This window comes from Mus musculus, chromosome 3 (genome assembly GCF_000001635.26).
Source record: "Mus musculus strain C57BL/6J chromosome 3, GRCm38.p6 C57BL/6J".
Lineage (NCBI taxonomy): Eukaryota > Metazoa > Chordata > Mammalia > Rodentia > Muridae > Mus > Mus musculus.
In genome coordinates this window covers 132,830,075-132,841,791 of record NC_000069.6, presented here as the reverse complement: position 1 = coordinate 132,841,791, position 11,717 = coordinate 132,830,075, and the positions used below count along the sequence as shown (strand labels likewise).

General features: G+C 42.6%; 1 protein-coding gene across 4 annotated transcripts in view; it reads right to left on the bottom strand.

Moving 5' to 3' along the window:
* Window positions 1-103: 103 nt before the first annotated feature.
* Window positions 104-11,717, bottom strand: part of Tbck (TBC1 domain containing kinase) — a 157,576-nt gene continuing 145,962 nt past the window's right edge. For 2 of the 4 annotated variants that reach the window (XR_001783696.2, XR_003954329.1), the window contains one exon: window positions 189-3,831. Coding sequence is in view for 2 of the 4 variants with exons in the window: in NM_001163455.2 (NP_001156927.1) it covers window positions 3,721-3,831 (111 nt within the window). In the remaining 2 variants the exon portion in view is untranslated. Of the gene's footprint in view, window positions 3,832-11,717 lie in introns of all 4 variants that reach the window. The other 2 variants (NM_001163455.2, XM_030252639.1) reach the window with 2 other exon arrangements.

The window sequence follows — 11,717 nt, the reverse complement described above, 5'->3', positions numbered from 1 at the left end:
AGGACTGAAGAGCACCACTATTGTTGGATCATGAAGAATAAATAAATGTGTGTGTTGCTGCTGATGGTGGTAAGGGCACTGTGGATAGACGAGACTACAGGTACCAGAAGTGGCTTTAATAGTGACAGAGTAGGGGTCAATAATATACCATAAAGGACTCCTATACACCACAGGTTTACTTTAAGAAACACTTGCTAAGGTCCACTTTATTGAGATGATCTGCCACAGGTCAGCATGCTGTATTACTTGTTCTGTGTCTGGGGTAAAATACCCTGACAGAAACAGCATAGGATAGGGGGTATTTTTGCTCACAGTTTTAGAATACAGAATATCACAGAAAGAAAGTTGTAATAACAGAAGCTCAGGCTTGCTGGTCACATTACATCCTCAGTCAGGACACAGGGAGATGAATGATGGTGCGCAGCGTTCTTTCTCCCTTTATTCCATTCTGACCCCAGCTACTGGAACAGGACCACTCATAGTTAGGATGGGACATCCCATTTCAATCAACCCAATCTGGCAACTCCCGCATGGACATGCCTAAGAGGAGTGTCTCCTAGGTAAGTGTAGAACCTGTCAAGTTGACAATATTAACCATCATAGACACCTCGAATGTTGTAGTTGAGAATATTAAATATTACTTAAAATTTATCTGTTAAAACATTTCCCTGTCATTTAGAACAAGCCTAAATATGTTATTTTAAGAAAAAAAAAATCACATGAAAGACCCTGATGGAGGTGAACCATAACTCTCCCTTATAGTTTTCTTTACAACGCTCATGTCTTCACCCTCTCCCATCTGTCACTGTGACCAGTCAAACCGGGGCCACTGTGAGAAAGGTAAGATGGGAACAATTCTGAGTGGATTATCAGTGCTGCATTCTTCTTCCTGTGGAGACAGTTAAACCACCAAAGACCGAAGAAAACCAGGAGCGCTGGCGAGGCTCATGTTGGTCAGGAAATGGCGCTAGACAATGGTAGTCGTTTTTTTTTTTCTCTAATCCTATTTGTTTTCCTTTACAAACTATGTAAAAATCACAAAATGATAGTTATTGGTCACATTAGTATCTTGCATAGTAAATAATTCAAAAGATATTTGGTGGATAACCAAGTATAATTTAATTGACCTGGATATCTTTACGCAAAAGTGAAGTTAGGTCCCTGTTTTACTCCAGGCACAAAAATGAAATCAAAGACCAAGTAGAGGCTATTGGCAAAATGGCTGCAAATAAATACAATATTTTGGTTTTGGGTCATGAAAATGTTCTGGAATTAACTACTACCAGTACAATGTTATGAATATAACAAGTCACTGAATCACCTAGGATAAAAAGGTGAATTTTATGGTTTGCAAAGTATAGTTTTACATAGATGTAAGCTGAGGAGATGGCTCAGTGGGTAGAGTGCTTGCCTTTCAAGTATGGAAACCTGAGTTCAGATGCCCAGAACCCAACTAAGTAGTTGGGCGCGGTAGTGGTGTGTAATCCTAGTGCGGAAGGTTGGATACAGCATGACCCCAGGAGCTTGCTGGCCTACTGCTGAGCTATTAACATTCTAGTCTACAGCCCCAAACAAAAATACCAAAGAAAAGTTGGAGAATAAGTAGGTGACCCCATAGGTGTACCACCATAGGGTACCTGCACCCACACCTGTGTACTCACAAATTAAAAACAGATGCAAGTAAAATAAAGGCGGCAACAGTTGTAGAATGAAGTCCAGGCCCAGACGCTTGAGGTTTCTGTACAGATGTTCAGAGTCGTCACACTGACGGGGAATAGAAGGGACCAAGAGTGGACACTTTTGAAACAACATTCAAAATAGTCAAAGGATATATTTCAGTAATGTTCCCATTTCAGAAATCTGAAAAAAAAGTTCCTCTTACAAATGATGAATGCCTTTGTCTTTCTGACTCCATATTGTGGTCTCACACAATTGTGGATTTTTAGATTCGGTAGAGCTCAGGACATAACTTTTCCAACCCTGGGGCAGAGGCTGCTGCTGGCTCTCCGTACACATTCTCTTCTCCTCACACTGCAGTCAGGCTTTCGGAGCTGGGGAGCTCTGGCAACCCAGAGGCTGCCATCCCAGCTTCCCTCAGCATTCCCTGGGTGCTGCCATGCGAGTCCAGGCTGGTCACCGGTGAGGCAGTGGAGGGAGTGTGCAGCGTCAGCTCGTGTCTTTGAAGGGAATGCGATGCCTCTTCCTTCTCTTTCCTGCTCACCTTTTCTTCCTGATTTCTTCCTACTTCTGCCTTCTCTGTCTTGCCTTCCCTCTTTCATTTCTTTCCTTCTAGATTTCGGATATAATGATGGAAGTGGAGGAGCCTTTTTTTTTAAATTGAAAATAACTTCCGGGCGTGGTGGTGCACGCCTTTAATCCCAGCACTCGGGAGGCAGAGGCAGGCGGATTTCTGAGTTCGAGGCCAGCCTGGTCTACAAAGTGAGGTCCAGGACAGCCAGGGCTATACAGAGAAACCCTGCCTCGAAAAACCAAAAAAAAAAAAAAAAAAAAAAAAAAAAACCAAAAAACAAAAAACTTCTCATTTAATATGCTCTGCTCAGATTCCCCTGTCTCCCAGTTCTTTCCAACGCCACCCTTTCTTTTTCATCATTTAGAAAACACACCAGAACAAAACAAACAAAAACAGCACAAAGAAATACACTTATATACACGTACACACAAAACCAATAAAACCACAAAATCAGAAACAATACCACTTGAGAAAAAAATAAAGGTAAAAAATGACAAACAAAGCAATATCAGACAGAAAAAAAATCTAAAAATACAGTTGAGTTCCTATTTTGTTGGCCATCAACTGCTGGGCATGGGGTCTGACTCTGTGGTTTGTACCCCAGGGAGATGGCTCTGCCGAAACTCATTTTTCTTTGTGAGTGGCTACCAACTGGAGATAGCTTCTTGGTGAGGGACGGGCTTGCATCCATTTCCCCTCTCAGCACCGGGAAACCACCGGGCTCGGGCCTCTGTCTGCTGCCACAGTCTCAGGAGCTTTCGTGCTCACAAGGAGAAAAGTGTTCTGTGGCAAAGCAGCAGAAGCTATCAGCTCTGTACCGTTGTGCAGGCAAGGAAGCCGTCGCTGCCCATGAAGACTGAGTGTGTTAGATCAGAAAAGCTGTTTCAGTCATTCTTCGAGTTTCTTGCTATACAAGTGGACAAATATGTTACCAAATATGACCAGTCTCTGAAGGTCCATTCTCTGAGATTGCTGCTACCACTGTTCACAATGGTCTAAACACATACACATGTACACACACACCCCTTGTTTGTGAGTTAACAAATGTCACATTTACTGTGACTAGCTTTCTACTTTCTGCCATAAGGAAGAGGTGGTGAAACACATCACATTTTCTAAACACCTTTGTTAAGACAGTCTGCTCAGTGCACTGGACGGCAGCTTTCTCAGTTCATTGTGGATTCTTGAGAGTGCCAAATTTGCCCTGTCGGCTGAATTCTTCTGGCTTTATGTGGCAGTGTGGATTTATATGGCATGATCAGATTTCACTATTAAGAAAAGTCTTTTAGCAATCAATACATGAGCAATCAAATTTCTTGCCTAGCTAGGCGACCATTTGAGTCACGATTTCCAAAAGCATCTCATGAGAAAACTTCGCAATGCAGTGGTCTGATGTCCACTTGTGTCTCAGTGTGACGGGCTGTGAGGGGGTGATGGTACTCTGTCTTGTCAGCCGTGGACTTGGTCCTTCATATCTGAGGAGAGGGGACCGTGAGGAGGCCTGTTGGCCTGATCTTGTTAATGCCGCCATCTAGAATGCAGACTCTTGGGTATTTCATCTTCACCAGATGAGCTGCAAACTGCAAAGAGAGGACAGACAGTGTTACAGGGATCACCCAGAGTATTGCTTTCACGTCCTGTGTGCATCAGGCAGGGAGAGACAAAGGCATTTTTATAGCAGTAGTTTATTGCTGTCACTTTTGCATAGCTCATTCATTTGTCTTTTAGTATAAATTAAATCATGTATTTATTTCTAACAAAATGTTTGTTATGAGATAAACATGTCTCTTTATTACCTTATGTGCTTTAATAAGTAGCCACTGTAAATAATTTCCATGCAGTGTAAAGGCTGTAGAGAATAAGCTCTTCCTAGTTGGTTAGCCTCTCTCCAAGGGACTTACTGCTATTCCTTTCTGTTGTTACTCTGAAACCTTCCATGAAAGCTAAAGCAGTACCAAATAGATTTTGAAGAAGTTTTGATTATATATATACACACATACCTTAAACCTCTCTAAATGAGTCTAAGGCAGGCAGTTCAGGGACAATTGTACAAAATAGTGTCTTAAGACAAAAGGCTAAAGGTGTCAGTGTGTAGGCAAAGTATATGCTGATGGACTGCGATTGCAGCGTTCCTTACTGCAAAGAGACACAGATAAATGGCCGTCAGTATTGCTGACCATGCCTCTTTCTCCACCATGCTCTGCAGGCCCCCAAGAGTCAAGTGGCCATTTACAGTTCAAATCCAGATGGGGATCTTCAGTCCTAAGCAGTGCTGGAGAAATTGTGCTACTGCACGTTGGAAGCTGGCAGGCATCTCCCTGCCCTGCTGGCTCACTAGTCTTTGGAGCTTGGTCCTCAAGACCAGTGGCAGCAGATTCATCCACCTGAATGCACAGGCAGCATTGCCTCTTACCGTATGATTACTGACACAGCTGCATTTCCCACACGCAGCTGTACAATTACCATGGAACTTGGAAATCCTAGATAACATAGCATTACCAAAAGGGCCTTGTGGGTAAGCCCTCAGCTTTCAGCACTTAAGAACACTCTGGAAGTAAGAAAATGAGTAGAGAAGGACCACTGCACCCTTGACTAATCTCTTAACGAATGCTGTCAAGCTGGAAAGACGTCTATTGTAGATGAAGAACACGGGGTTGCTGTAAAGCTGAGACACTGGGATGGCAAAAGAGGCAGAGGGGCGATCTCAAACAGGTCTGAAAAGGCAAGCAGAATGGTGGAGCACCAGGAGACAGAGCAGTTCGGATTGCCGTGACAGGATGCAAGCTGAATTTCAGTAGAAGGGGGACAAAAAAGCAGCTGTTGGATTTCCATGTGAGGTTGGGAGTTCTGCTCTGAATCTTTGTGGTTCCAATCATTCATGCTTAATACTGGTCCTGTAGCAGAACCATAGTGATATTCCTCCATCTTTTCCAACTCCAGCCTTCTTTTCCATCTGCTCATTTACTTGCTCATCTACTAGTCATGCGTTTCCCTGAGCATCTAGTCAATACTCTACACTGTTCTAGGTTTGGGGTGCTTATGAATGGAGGAAATGGTAAGGAAACAATGAATGGAATGCAGTATGGGATTATAAGAGCAGTTGTTTAGGGCGCTTAAGAGTTTCTGGATTTAACAGGTGTTGGGGAAGCTGTCTCATCCCCCTTCATACTCCATCACTCTTTCATTACTGACTCCTGAAGTGAGTAGGAATTCAAATTTGATGGTGAAAATTGCTACACCGATGACACAATATTTTGGTGATTGCTTGAGGTAAGAGAGAAAAGAAAGGGCTTTGAAGCTGCTGGGTTTGGCTCTCAGTTTGATACAAAGTCAAACCCCCACCGGGATCTGTAATGAGACAGAAAAACCACACAAGTAGGCAAATGTTTCTATTCTTCCCTCTTCTATGGGCAGACCTTCAGCAGCATCAGCAAATGCTGGAGGGACTGGGCACCGGAGGTGAAGTCTGGAGATTGTACACTTCACAGGAGAACAACACAGCTGGACATATTGAGAAGTACCCTTGATGGAAGTTCAGGGTTCTCCAGTGGGCTGGGGATAACAACAGCCCAACTGTCTGGGTGCTGTTAGTAAGTAGCAGTATCTAGGTCCATGCCAGACTAATAATAAGTTTCTGAGGCTGAACTTCAACAGCAGTTGTTTGCTTAGAGCCTACCCTAGCTAATGCCAATGACAGCCAGTATTGAGAAACCAGTACTGAATAATGGGATCCATTAAGGTTGGTTAGTCTGGGACCCAAAGCTCCAATACTTAGAGTACAGTCCTAGATGGAAGAATGGGGCTGTACAGCCAAGGTCTGTTATGCAAGACAGATCTAGACATGCTGGGAGAAGGTTTAGAGAAGTTTAGACTGCATGGATGAAGGTCTTGTGTTTTTAGCCTAACTCTTGTGGGTACTCCCGGGTACTGGTATGCACTTCTACAGCTTGGGTAAGCACACCTCAAACCATACTGTGTGCACAAAGCAGGCTTTTGTAGGTGCCATTCTATTTTGTTTTCCTTTTTTATCTTGCATCTTAGCTTGGACTAAGAGATAGGCATGTTTGTCCAAAGGAAATCAAGTTCTATGAGCAGGAAAATGAGTGAAATGAACGTTTTGAGTAGCCAGAGTACTTGAGGTTAACTAAGGCCAGGCATGCTGAGCTGAGGACAGATAAGGCGCAAGAGAAGGACTGAATTCCCACTTCCTGCAGAGAGCTGAATGGCAAGCGAATGAGCAGAGCAAGCAAACAGAAAGCCCAGGCTCAGCAAGATTTAGGCGAGGAAAAGATGGGGGCCATGCTCATTCACACCACCACAGCAGGACAACTACGCTGCCTGATTTAACCTTTGGCTTTATGAGTTCCAAGTTCATACTGGAGACAGGCCAATTAACACACTGCTCAAAACCAGAGAAGCCTTGTCTTATCCACTTGACCTGACCCATGCTGACTTCCCCAACAATGCTACTTCTGGATGGACATGGTACTGAGCTCAGAAGAGCTGGGTTATGTACGCATTTGACTGGAGGCTGAAGCTGTGTTAGTCGTATGAGTCCTCCTGGCACTCTGAAATGCTGAAAATATGGCACACATTCAGTATTGCAATATGAGGTCATGGTACATTGGAAATGCATGCGAATTGTTTAAGCAATTTTGAAGAATTTGTCAAGATCCTAAGTCATGCAAGTCTGAGATGAGGAAAAGATTTCTCTGGGTCAGTTGTGGTATTGGCTAGAGATAATTTATAGCAGCATGCTGTGGTCATGAGTCCTGCCTATGAGCCTGATGAGCCTGAGAATCACTTCGATTAAACACATTTCTGCTTGTGTCCACGAGGGTACTTCCGTAGATGACTGAGGAGTGTGGACCTGCCCTGAAAGTGGCCAGCAGTACCACAGACTGAGGGTCCAGGAGTAAAAGGCAACACTGACATTCCTTCTCTCTGCTCCCTGGGCTCTGTGCTGAGTGGCTCTGTTCAGCCAATGCCCTTCCATGATGGACCCACTCCTGCATCTATGAGCACAGCTATGGAATTCACCCTTTCTCTCAAGTCTTCATCACAGCAGCAGCAATTCTGACTAGCACCATGCTGTCTTGCCTGGATCATTGAAGCCATTTCTGGGACAGTTCCTGAAAGTCTTGGTCAGTAGATCTGGACATCTTATGAACAACAATGAGAAGCATATGAGATCTGATAAGGGTCAGAGCAAGACAGTGGAATGACACATCAAATACGGCACTGACTTCTTCCCATCACCACATGGCCAATGTAATTCTGAACGCCATTCTTCAGTCAAATCTTTCCTACGTTCTTCCTGTAACTGAGGTAAATATTCTCTCCCTGTTATTTTTGTATTCTTTTTTTTTTGTATACTTACTGAAGTTCAATTGTACGTTATAAAATGTGAAGTGAGTTTTCTCAGAAATGATACATAGTGACAACTAAGAAGTGGCTACTTTTTCTTCCTTTGAAAGTTACTCAGAGGGCTGGAGAGATGGCTCAGCAGTTAAGAGCACTGACTGCTCTTCTGAAGGTCCTGAGTTCAAATCCCAGCAACCACATGGTGGCTCACACCCATCCTTAATGAGATCTGATGCCCTCTTCTGGTGTGTCTGAAGACAGAGACAGTGTACTCACATACATAAAATAAATAAATAAAACTTAAAAAAAAAAAAGAAGAAAGAAAGTCACTCAGAGCTGAAAGCAGCGGCTACAAAGCCAGGACCGGGAGGCTATGGCCTGGTAGTCACATCATACGCTGACATAGACATCTGTGAAAGGCACAGGACATAGCAGGGACCCCAGGAGTGGCCCTCCTGCTGCTATGACACAGTATCACAGCTGAGGTACTTTGTGATAAGATTACTTTTAAACAGTTCTGGAACAGGGGAAGTTCAGTAGTCAGTTCAATACTGAGGAATAGGGGAAGTTCTACATCAGGTGAGAACCTCTCGTGCATCTTAACACGGCAGAAGGTCCAACCTCCCTTCTCTCAGGAGCCTTCTGTCATGATATCCAACCCAACACTAGTGCACTTTCTCATGATGAGCACCTCCACAAACATACCAATCTGTCTTAGATTACAGCCATTTGACTCTCCACTGTCTTTCCTGCTTTGACCCCACCCCTTATGGTCTAATCCCCATATGCTGGGTGTAACCTTAAAGGTTCTACATGTCATAATGTTAATAACAAGTGATTTTCAACAGGAATTTTGGCAAGGATGCTGAAACCACAGTTAACAGAAAATTATAATTCTTCATTTAAAAAGGTGAAAGTTTATAAGAAAATTTATTACACAGTTTTATAGACAACTATTCTAATAGTGTCTATGAGATTCAAAATCCTTAATATGGTATACATTAGGGGTACAACAAACTTTTAGGCATTGTTTCTGGCTTTTAACAATTACTTTTGGGATCAGAAAAATCTGATAGTACTAGGAGTCTGTCTTAAATAGTTTTTAACATGTTGAATTACATAGAGAGTTACATGACTAACTATAATGAATTAAATCTAAATATTTCTGTATTTTAACTTTCTTTTTTCTATAGTTGCTACTTTGACTTCATTTCTTCTCATTTCTCATGTTAAACATGTAAGAACAGACCAGAGTGGCAAAATTCATTAATCCACAGCTCGGCTTAATAATCATAACTTACACTGAATTTATTTCATTATTGTGCCCATATAATATTGTCCCACTTTTATCTCTTTGATGCAAATTCTGGACAGTGTAATATTTAACACATAAACTATTTAAAAATAAAAAGACTTATAATAATATATAGAATGCCAGTAGTCTTATTACACTTGAAAACTTCAATGGCCAGGTTTGGAAGGTCATCCCTGGAGGGTACAGCTGGAGACTATTACAAGTTTGAGGCCAGCTTGGGCTACACACAGGTTATCTTTAAAAATAAAGACAGCACCCTCCACACACACACACACACACACACACACACACACACACACACACACCAATCTGTCTTAGATTATAGCCATTTAACTCGCCACTGTCTTTTCTGCTTCTGCCCCGCCTCTTACAGTCTAATCCCCATATAATGTTAACAAGCCTCTTTTTCAAGATTGCTTTCATTGCTCTGGTCTATAGAAATTCTGGAACCAAATAGTTTCTTTTCTCTTCCCTTTCCTTATTTACTTTCTAGATAGAAGAATTTACATTTACAACATATACAATTCAGATTTAAGAAGCAGACAAATGAGATAGAAGCCTGTACTTGGTAGACACCTGGATGCACCCATGATCTAGGCCCATAGCCAGTGAGCCTTAGTACTTACTAGGTCATAAATACCCTTTTGCCAATCATAGGATAACTGTAGTTCTCTCAGAGAGAGCATACATGTAAACATTTTTGTATACTAAATATTACATTAAATTAAATACCACATCTTAAAAATTTAAGTCCCACCAGTGTTCTCTGTAGAGCAAAAATTTAAAAAGCAAATATGATAGCCGAGTTATTTGAAATAGTTCTTATATCTAAGAAAATGCACACTGGCTCGTGTTAGAGAATAGCATTTCTGATAAAATTCCATCATCTAATAACACTGTGTGTCAGGAGGCCCAAGGAGTCTTCTGGTCTATTTCCCTTTGATCTGTATATTTGGGAAGTGAATTTCAGCAATAATCATTTTTCATCTTTTGTTTATACTAGACAACTGACAACGGTAAACCCACACTGTGTGCCAGCCCTGGCCCTATCGCATGGTGTGGACTATGCATAGAATGTGTATGGTAAAAACTCAGATTCAAAACATTTAGGGCTGTGATGGAGCACAGCCAAATTCCAACCTCCGCAGGTCAGGCGAGAGGGCCCCTGTGCTTGTTGAGCCGCACACATCCCTGTGGGGAGGAGTAATTACGTGGTGCGAGGCAGGGCGGGCAGGTAGAATAACATACTGGGACAAGATAACTTTTCTTCTTAGCCGGGCAAGCAAGGAAGTGCCCAGAGGATGGGTTGACATTTGTTATGGAAAACAGATATGAGCTGGCTCTAGAGCTGACCATACCTTAAAGAGAATGCTTCTAGTAAACATGGTAAGTAAATGGTTGAACTCTCGACTGGTGGGCCCTGGTCTCCTCTACTGCATTCCTATAAGGAGGTGATGACGTGTTACTCGATAGGGCTTTGAGGATGGAAAAGCTCTGAGGATAAGTGGCTCCTGAATAGGACAGGGCGGTTTTCAGTTCATAGGTCTATCAAAGTGAGCACTGTTCACCACTCAGTCAGCCAGAGAAGAGTTTTCACTGTTAGGTTAACGTTTACGCGGTGTTCAACACTACAGTGTCCAAGCTGCAGTATTAAAACCTTCCTTCTCATATGATACAAACCCACAGACTGAAATGTTCCGTGGCAGGAACAGCATGGGGAGACAGGAGGAGTCCAAGGCTGGCCACAGTAAGGGCAAACAGGCTGACAAAGTGGCAAGGAAGCACCTGCAGCCAACAAAGGATGCTGCCCATTCTCTATCTACAGGGTTGAAAGCAATGATAAAGACATGTACTCCAGTTTCTAAAAATATAAAAGACCGCATAGAAATTACGATAAAATATATGAATTTGAAGAATTAAGTAGCTATTATCTTGAATTGCAGTGGTTTCTATAGAGACAATCTGTATGCTCAATTGGCTTTAAGTGTTTTAGGAATCATTTATTCTTTTGAGCACGCAGGTGTAGTAGCAAAATGTCCTCAAGACTAGTAGGAAGAGTTTGTGCAAAGGAGGAAGACAGTACTAATAAGAGAAGAGTGCAATGGCCTGGGCCTCTATTGTTCTTATTAAATTCACATTTCGATAGCCATAGTGATAACATTATGAGGACAGGCTTAGGGTAGGTGATAGGAGTCTGAGGGTAGAACCCTTATAAATGAACGGTCTGTCTGCTCACATACCCACCCATCCTTCACCTCCCCCAACCCCATCCTAGACATTGAACACAGGGCCTCATCCACACTTGGCAAGGGGTCTGCCACTAAGTTATATCCCTAGCCTTGGTGCCCTTATAAAACAGTCTCTGGAGAGTTTCCTTACCTCTTTGCCATGGGAAGACATAGTGAAAAGATGGCTATCTATGAGCCAGTAAGCAGGTCCCCACTAGACACTGAATCCACAGACTCTTGGGAACTGTTTAATTTGGCGAGCCAAACCAGAACTGAGAAAGTAAATCAATTTCAATCTCTCTCTCTCTCTCTCTCTTTCTCTCTCTCTCCGTGTGTGTGTGTGTGTGTGTGTGTGTGTGTGTGTGTTTCTGTCTGTATCACCCTGGCTGTTCTGTGTAGACCAGGCTGGCCTCAAACTCACAAAAAAATCTGTTTGCTTCTGCCTCCCAAGTCCTTTGATTAAGGCATGAGCCCCTACCACCTGGTGAAAACTCTTTATTTTTAAAGCCCTTCTACTCAATATTTTGTTATAATGGATGGAGTACAATCATCTGGTTTT